Source organism: Rhea americana, unplaced genomic scaffold, assembly GCF_003343005.1.
Source record: "Rhea americana isolate MKP2758 unplaced genomic scaffold, rheAme1 scaffold_574, whole genome shotgun sequence".
NCBI classification, from domain to species: domain Eukaryota; kingdom Metazoa; phylum Chordata; class Aves; order Rheiformes; family Rheidae; genus Rhea; species Rhea americana.
The window spans coordinates 85,600-94,825 of record NW_028186728.1 but is presented as its reverse complement, the minus strand read 5'-3'; the positions used below and the strand labels follow the sequence as shown (position 1 = coordinate 94,825).

The window sequence follows — 9,226 nt, the reverse complement described above, 5'->3', positions numbered from 1 at the left end:
AAAAAGTTAGATGGGGCTGACCTGTTGGGAAAGCCATCGGGCGGCCTTGGGTTTCCCATCCGGACATCCCCAGAGCTACCAGGACCCTCACCCCGGGACACCAAACCAACCCGACACCTCCCACAACTGCCAGCAGGAGAAACACAGCAAGAAGTTAATCTCAAAAAAAAAAAAAAAAAAAAAAAAAAAAAAACAAACAAAAAAAAAAAAAAACAGTCACTGAGGTAGGAATAAACTACAACTCCCTGAAAGGCAGTGAGAGCTACGGCTCCAAGAAGCTGGCCAGAGCCTAAGTCGCCCCGCACGGCTCAGCTCTGCGGCAGCCGCGGCCTTCGGCAAGGCCCAGGATCAGCGCCCGGCTGAGGGAGGGGGCACYGACTCCTTGGAAAAATCTGCCACAAGACGACATGCAAACAGCACCGGCGGGGACAGCCACGCCGGGACGGGGGGCGTGCGGAGGTGGCGGCATGCTCAGCAGCGGCCCTGCGGGGCAGGAAAAGGGGCTGAGGCCCGAGACGCAGCGGCGATGGGTAATTCGAAACGGGGGATGTCGGTGCCCGGCGGCCAGGCAGATTCCCAGCTCAGCCCACCTCGCCGCCGGGGAAAACAGGCGGCATCCGATGCCCGAGGGGACCAAACCTCGGTGACTATGGGGACACGGAGAGGGGCTGCGTGGCCGTGGGGAAATTCAAGGTACAAACAAAAGCAGTTCAGTCTCCAAAGGTGACCTAAGGTAGGTGACRGAAAGCAGCGGGATTAAAAGCTTGGGAGAGACACCCATGTCGAGGAGGGGGTCTCGGGTGCTCAACACACTGCGGAAAGGGCAAGCGGCGCGGGGCAGCACAGCCGTCTCCAAAGGGGAGCAGATCACCGCACTCCCCGGCCAGGAGGACGGTCTGCACCCAGAGCAGCCCGTTCTGGGGCACACTGCTGCGGCAAATCCCGACTGGAAACGAAACAGCTCGGGACAAGCCGCTGCAAGGGGTTATYGTCCGAGTCCGGCGAACAAAGCAGGCGTTTCGCTGGGCTTTCTTCAGCTGGGACCTCTCTCAGCCAGGAWTTCACAGCCAAGGTGGTGATTTCTCCCCCGATTTGGTTTCCCCAGACCGCAGAGAAAAGGCTCGGCGCTGCCTACGCGCCCAAGCCCAGCCCGTCCTCCTAAACAACTAAGCAAACTCCTACTCCAGACAGGCCTTTGGGGGACGACAGGTCCRCCCCAGCGATGCTCAGCTCCCGGTGTGCCGCAYGCTGCGCTGGGGATCTCCATTCCCRCTGGGAGCGGCGTGGCAGTCCCGGAGCCCAACAAGAAACAGCAGCTGCCCCCACTGGGCTTTCAGGGGACGTGCGGGTCCCTGCCGTAAGGTTCGGTCYGTCACGCTCTGGACAGCCTGGGGTGGGTGGGAGTCGGGATGCGGCTAGCAAAGGGCCATCCCGGGCAGATTCCCAAGTCAATAGAAGTGTTTCCGGCTCTGCTCCTGCCACTTGTTGTAGACAATGACTCCAATGACAATGGCAAAAACCACGGCGACGAGGGAGAAGAAGACGATTAAGAAGAGAGCCAGGCCGCTCATGGGTTCCAGCGGGGCCTCCACTGCGGGACAGCATGGGGAGAAACAGCCTGTGAGCCCCCAGAGAGTCCCAGCGCAGGGCCAGGCCGAAAACCCTGCCGAGATTTACCTGCACCGGGTGGCTAATCACGCCACACCGGCAATCCCCCAGGCACCCGGCCAGGCTCACGCCGCGGCAGGGTTTGGCTTCTCAAAGCCCTGAGGACAAACTACACAGGGCAGCTCATCACGTGCATTAGAGCCATTGCGGAGCTGCGAGACCTCAGGGCCCACAGGGGCTCTCGGATGCATCTCTGCAGCCCCTCGTGCAGCAGCCTGCCACGGCGCCCTCCAAGCGCTCTGCGCTGCCCTCCGCAAGGTCACTGAGGCTGGGGTGCAAAGGCTGACGGTCCCRCTGGGAGGTCAACTCACGCCAATCATCCCATCACGTCACCCCCCAGCGCCAAGCCAAGACAGCCCTTGACACAGGTCATGTCGCACAGTGAGCGAGGACAGCGGCCGGTGGGAGCACTGGGCCGAGGACCTCCCAATTCCAGCTGGAGCTTAGCCGACTCGCTGGAGAGACGACCTTTCCACTCCGCAARCACCTCAGCTCCACAACCCTGGAGGTCCCCACCACTTCCGGGGCCAGCAGGTCCCCCRGCCTGGTCCTAATCTCACCCCGCTCTAGGCCAGCAGCTCCTACTCACTTCCCGGCAGCTTCAGGTTGTCCACAACAGGCAAGAACACCTCCCTATCCCGCTTCTCCTCCTCCGGCGTCCGCTCCACCGTCAGCTGGTAAAGCTTCAGTGAAATGATGTCATGGTTGTCTGGAAGTAGAGCAGAAACAGGTCTTGAGAGGTCACCCGTGAATACGGCTCAGGCCAAGGAAGTCGGTGCCACTGACAGCACCGTGCGAGGTCATGATTTGGGCAAGGCCCCGAGGCGCTGGCTCTCCCCTCCCAAGGGGGGAACTCACCTCCTGAGGGCAGGGTCTGCGCTGGGCTGCGAGCTGCACCCAGCACAGAGCCCTTTTCCAACAGGAACCTTTAAGCTACTTAAACTGAGAAACAACAGCCCAGACCGGGACATCATCTGACTTGAAACCACTCAGCCACCCGAAGGGAATGTGTTAGAATCAACCTCACATGACCCTATTTCCTTTTGCTTGTGATTGCAGAGTTATTAGTGGGACAACATAAGTGCTCCACGCCAGCCTGCCAGCTCCCAGGGCATTAGGCAGAGATCTGAGAAAGAAAAGGAACTTTTGTTGGAGCCAACAATGGGCCCAGACACTGGCAATCAATGCGCTTTTGTAGAGGCATAATTCAAAATCGRGTTTAAAACCTGCTGAAAGAGACACAGTGGGGGTAATTTCAGGCCTCATGGCACCACAAGCAGCACTTGGAGAGGAGTATTAAGCTAGGGAAGGCAGAGTGTTTTAGTTCTCYGTAAAATCTGGTTTACATCAGCCCACACTGCACCACTGTTTCCAAACACACCTGGTTGGTGCCTTCCGTGACAACAGATGGGATGATAGCTCTCGAGTTACAAAATTCAAAGCACTATGCAAAACCACACTCCMGGCACGTCCCAGAGTCACAGGCAGACAGCAGGGCGATCATCTTGGCTTTTTAACACCTCAGGTGTTTGCAGTGACTGCAGCATTTCTGACACCGAGGCGCTATGGGTCGCACCATGGGAATAGCGGAGGAGGTGTTCAAAACTCATCCTGTTCTCGTTCCTCCCAAAGCACCCACTTACAGGCTCTGACGGAGACAGACCCTCAGGCTGAGCTAGTACAGCCACTTCTCTGTCCTGGCTTTAAGAGAGGCCGGCTGAGGTTGGGCCACGTGCCCACAGCCTGCTGGAGGCTACAATCGGCCTAAGCCAGGACCAAAGGGAATTCCAAGCAAAGCAGGAAGCGCTGTGCCTAGACAAGCGCTCAAGGGAACAACACACCCCGATTTTGGCTCCTCGAGAGCTGTTGCAAGACAAAAGAAYGAGGCTCCTGCTCATGGACTGGCGGTGCCAAAGCATGGAAAGGTCCTCAAGCACTTCTGTAAACCCCACCACATACTGAGCAGCACCTTCAGACACCCGAGGCTGTGTAAGAGCCGTCAGAGGCGCTCGGGAAACAAGGTTTGGAGGAAACAAGGTACCTGAGAGGTCTCCAGTGACAGAAGAGGTCCCAAAGTAGTAGCCGCGGGGCAAGTGCACTCCCGGCACGTCGATGCAGTCTCGCCACTCGTGCTTACCATCGATGTCAATCATCACCTGAAACACAAGGGTCTCCCTTAGCCCGGGGCGGGGGGACCGGCCRGGCCCCGCTGCCGGCTCTGCCCCAGGGCAGGGAGCTCCGGTAGGCAGCGCTCACCGTCAGTCTCCTCTTCACGTAGCGGATCACCAGGAAGGTGTCGTGGTTGAGGTTGCGCACCATCGCCGTGCAGCCTCCGAGCTCCGTAGGCCTCCCGTCCCGGTCGTGGTCGTAYGTGAGAGAGCCGTTGTTCACCATGGCCGAGATGTAGGGGAACACGCGCTGCGAGGAAACAAGGTCACCGCTGAGTTTCTCCTCTCATCCTGCCAGCCGGTCTATCCCCTGCAGACACTGCCCGCTCCGCGCACACGGTCCAAACCTGCTTTGCCTAACGCAAAGGGGTTTGGGCAAACATCACAGCACATCTCCGGGGTCTGACACACAGATGAGAGCTGCAGCCAGCCCAAGAGTCCCCAGAACTGCTTCGCTCCCTAGTCCAGGCTTCCCCCACCTAGTCTCAGCAAAAGACAGCACGATCCCTCTCCATTTCCCAGCCTTCCTCCAGATCAGCCTTAGCTCCCAAAAGTCCAGGAAGGAGAAGAAACAGCTTCCATGTATGCTGCCATCATCAGAAGTCTCAGTAGGCTTGCTGGGGGCTGGAGCAGCCTGTTTCCCAGGCTGGTGGTAGCTGAGCTCCCTGGACACGTAAGAATTTCTGGAGCTCAGATGAGGGAATTCCCTTACTGCGTTCACCTACAYGGCTGGAGTTGTACTGACAGGGAGACAAGGTGAAACTAAACGGCTTGGAAAAGGGTAGGTCAGCGAGAGCAAGTACCTGATTTCCTGGGCTGTACCTCCTCTTCTGAGCCTGAGAGTCCAGGGTTATCGCAAAGCRAGAAAGAGCACAGAAGCAAGACAGTCACAGACCAGAGTTTAGCGTTAATCTGCACCCTGGGAATTTCCTCCCTAGACAGCTCAGTGCACTATCCGCTTAGCAGAGGCTAAAGTAGAGACAGGTTTGGGAGTTAGGTGCCAAATCCCGGGCTAYATGGCCAGGAAACACCACTGACAGAAGAAAGTCACACCAAGCATTGCAACGTAACGGCATTTCTCACCACCACTCGCTCGTGCAAAGCCAGTGCCCCACGCGTGCGCTGCGATTCGGGGACCTGTCAGCCACCAGTGACAGTTCCCCAGCAGCCCTCCGCTCCCGAGGATCCCACCACTAATCTGCCCCTCATCCCTCAAGGATAAAACATTTCTTTTTTTTTTTTTCCCTTAAAAGGAAAAAGAAAGCAGCTGTGATCCCACACACCGTTACAGCAACTGGCTGGTCAGCATCTCTCTGTCTCCTTCCCTTTTTGTTGTTTGACTGTTAGAGGTCTCAGAAAAGCAGCTCGCTCCACTCRCAAACCCCTAGATGCTGCTGAGCTGGGAGGTTGGACACATTTTTTCTTTTAAATACAACCTGCTGCACATCCCTTTACCCCAGAGAAGAACAGTCACTGCCCTGCAAATCTATGGGTTGGCATCTCCTATCCAGCATTACACTAATCCCTGAGCGCCGTCACTAATGCTGTGCCAGACGGCTCGGAAATACCTTACCCAGGCTCCGACACAAGCACAAAGTCCATCCCTGCGCCGGAGCAAGCTGCTATTAATGTTTCAACAAAAGCTGGTAGTTACTCAACATTTGTTTAGCAGCTCCAAGGTCAGGGTACATCCGAACTGAGCGCTTCAGCTCCCTCTCCTCGGAATCAAGCTGAAGAACAAGTGATCTTGTGCAGGGTGGGGGTTTAACACCAAACTAAGTAGGTTTGGGGGGAAAAAAATATAATGTCAACTTTCTAAGAGAAGTTGGAAGTAAGAAAAGGTCCAGCTTTGTTTCAAGTGTGACAAACCCGATTCCAATAGCAGTGTGGGTGAGGTCTAGTTTTAATTGCCTCTGCAATCCCCTTCTCCACAGAAACAAACGCCAACAAACCCCAAACAAACAGCCAATTCATCGGGAACCCAAAGGTCTTTCAGAAAGGCGTTCCGCAAAGATGCGTTTGCGTTTTGCTCATAACCTCCCATGGTTCAGTGTCCCAAGACCTTAAAAAAAAAAAAATCCTGCAAGCGCAGTCACGCTGCTTCCCTCGGAGTGGGAAAAGCATCGTGGTGACTAGCTGCCCTAAAATGGTTTCACCATGCAGGACGGCCTGTGGAGCAGCTATCACAGACTGGCAGCTCGGATACTGCTCTGCTCAAGGCCTACAAAGGCCTCGCTCTCAGCACAGCTTCAGCTCAGTTGCTGCTTGCTGGCAGCCTCCAGAAAATGCTGAGAGCTCGCAGAAGGAGCCTGCACAGAGGTGATGCAATCAGTTCGGTTTTTCCTACCTCCAAAGCATTTTCTCTGCATAAAGCTGACGACAAGTCTAACCAGCAGCCCCTCAAGGGTCTGAAGGGTTACTGCCTTACTAGGAATTGGGAGCAGATACAAAACCAAACTGCACAGAGCACACTGTAGACACTGGAAAGGAAGCAGAGCAGCATCTGTCAGCATCCAGTTGGTCTCCAGCCTATAAGAGCCCCCACAAATCTTCGCGCTAGTGACACCTCACCACACAGTTGCGTTAGCTGCAAAGCAAGCAGTAACCTGGGTGCTGAGYCAGCCCTGTCCTTGGCTGCCCATGCCACACTCAGCAGGCAGCTGGCAAGCAGCATGCTCCCAGTTAGCCTTCCCAGCTCACCTCCTGCTGCTTCTCCTCATTTGGGTAGGTGTCCACAAACACTCCCAGGCCCAAGAAGTTATCCTTGCTTCCAAAGACAGGTCCTAGAAGGAAGAACAGGTTATGAATAACTGCAGCAAGGCTAGGAAGGGATTGCTGTCTGTCCCTTCGTGCCATTCTCCACATCAGGTAACGTTCTCCACATCAGGTAACGAGGCAGGTGCTTTCCAGACTCCATGGGTATGGATTTGCCCTCAGGTCGTGTTACTCTGCAGACAACCCATATACAAAGGGTTTGGGGTTTTTTTTTTTTTTTTTTTTTTTTTTTTTTTTTTTTTTTTTTTTTTTTTTTTTTTTTTTCTTTTCTTTGTTTTTAACGTCTTTTAATTTATCTTTTTACAGGAAATCACCATGGAGGGCTCTTTCCTCCCCAGTTTTCACCTGCTTCTGTTAGACGGAGCCACATCATATCAGAGTAAGGTTTCAAACGCCAGAGAGCAAAGCCAGGCACTACTGAGCTCCATGCAGCCTCGAACYGTTAACGAAGCACAGATCCCCAGGCTACAGGCAGGGAAGTCAGAGTGCCAGATTAATTCCTCTACCCTTTGCTGGACTAGGATTCAGCTTCCTACCCAACCTGGTGTTTAAAGAGTTGACTCCCAGAGCAGGAGGTGCCACAGCTCCCAGTACACTGCTCTGCATCTCATAGTAAGACCAGGGCAAAACAATCCCAAAGCTGGCAACTGCCGAGCAACTCCATCCAGCCCCCCAGGGCCCTGTAAACTCCCAGTCCAAAGAGCTGAGGTTCAGAGGCAGCGTCAGGCGAGGCCACTGCTCCCTCTTCACCTGACAGCAAAGGAGCAAAAGAGTCCTAAGACCCCACAACATAGTTCCCTGGAGGACTCCTAAGTGAGGCTACAGACTAGGAGGGGCAACCTGGCCAAATTACATCCCCAAAAAGCTGCCTTGGCAGCTGCCCGTAGTGTTTTTACCTGGTTGCATGCGGTCTTTGGTGTACCAGATGGCAAAGCCATCTCCATTCAGGTTTTTCTTCCCTTGCCCGTGGATTTTAAAATGGACCTGCATCTCCCAGTCTCGGAGGTAACACGGCTGCAAGAGAAGGAAGGAGCCTGTGAAGTCAGGGTGTCCCGAATGCCGAGGGGCCCTCAGGAACCCGCAGCTTTCCCAGTTGAAGGTCAGGCTGTGGGGAGGCTGCACCGTCCCCTGCCCTCCATGACAAAAGGCAGCTCCACGAGCCCTCAGGCCAGAGAGAGCACCAGTGCTCCCTATCTCCCTTACCAACAGACCAGTGTTGTCCTATATTTTGGATGTGAGCAAGAATAATTAATCCCCAAAGGCATCATTAAGCCGAGGGAATTGGTTGTTACCCAGGGCTATAAAAAGCTAAGAAACCAATTCACCSTATTCTGAGGCAACAGCAACTCCAGCAAAATCAATAACTCACACCAGGGGAAAAGAGACTAGAATGAGCCCAAGGAGCAGCTTCAATTCTGTTAGTGCAGATGAGCCAATTATTTCCCAAGCTACAAACGAATCGCCTACGCTAATGGGCGCAGAACACGAGGAGCTTATAACAGATTCGCTCGCATGGTGTTACAAAGCCGGTTGCCAGCTTCGTTCTGAAGCTCATATAAGCCGCAAGATTTCATGGGAGCCACAAACCCAAGTGAAAAACCTCCCCAGATATTTTATAACAATAAAAGTTGAGCATCTCAGACTGCGTCTGGTTTTGTAAAGCTCTTTCCAAATCACTCCAGAACGTCTAAGCGATCTCACGTGTGCCATCTGAAAGCACTTCACTGTTACTGTATTTATACAGGGAAGAACAGAGCAATGCCCAAGCCGGGACACGCTGTTCAACATCAGACCGCTCTCAGACACAGCCTCAACAAGCCAGGCTTTTTCCATAGGTTCACGGCAGAAGTCGGAGCAAACTCCTGAGGGCTCGGAGGGCATTCAGGCTCTTACGGACACGTTTCCATATGCTCCAGCAGCACTGCGACACTGACACAAACCGGGAGGCAGAACCAGCCACGCGAGGTGGGGTTGGCCCACACTTACCGCCAGAAGCCAGGGTGCAAAAAAGCATCGGTCTCAACCCCAGAGCAAACTTCAGCCCAAACTACCAAGCTGTTAAACAGACCCTCGCTATCCGTCAGCCACAGGGAAGGCAGCTCAAGGCCGCAGCGAAGCACAGAACGGCAGCTGCGGAGCAGACCTTATCAGCGAGGCTACAACGCTCAAAGCGAGGGACGTGCGAGAAAGTTTCACGATCTCACAGGCCTTTCCGCGTTGCTAAATAAGAGCTGATTCCGGACAAGCCTCAGAGACAAGAGCGAAGTCCCAGCAGCCCRGGTTTGCGATCGCGCCCTGCACTGGGACCTGTCGCACGCACTGGCGAGCTACGTGCCGAGCCCCTGCTACGGGAGGGAGCGCAGGCCCAGCGACACGACCTCGTCCCTCCRCCCGCCAAGCCGCAATCCTTCTCGCGCCCAGGCCACAAGGGTCGTTTGGCAACTCCGTAGCCGAAGCAGGCAGCCGAGAGCGCCGGGCCGCTGCGCGAGGATCCCTGCTGGCACCGCCTCGGCCAAACCTGCGGCTTCGTCAGAGCCCGCCCGCCACGGCGAGGTGCCTCCGTTACTGGCGCTGCTTCAAAACCCGGAGCGCTAGAGGACACGGCAAAGCGGGCA

The 9,226-nt window shown here is 55.1% G+C and overlaps 1 protein-coding gene across 1 annotated transcript; it reads right to left on the bottom strand.

Moving 5' to 3' along the window:
• Nucleotides 1-6: 6 nt before the first annotated feature.
• LMAN2L (lectin, mannose binding 2 like) lies at nucleotides 7-7,691 on the bottom strand. The gene is made up of 7 exons (XM_085319183.1): nucleotides 7,508-7,691; nucleotides 6,537-6,619; nucleotides 4,640-4,672; nucleotides 3,925-4,086; nucleotides 3,710-3,824; nucleotides 2,258-2,377; nucleotides 7-1,591 (listed from the first exon to the last, which is right to left on the bottom strand). Exons 1-7 carry the CDS (start codon nucleotides 7,599-7,601, stop codon nucleotides 1,449-1,451), a joined length of 750 nt encoding a protein of 249 aa, XP_085175309.1. The 5' UTR covers nucleotides 7,602-7,691; the 3' UTR covers nucleotides 7-1,448.
• Nucleotides 7,692-9,226: the final 1,535 nt, after the last annotated feature.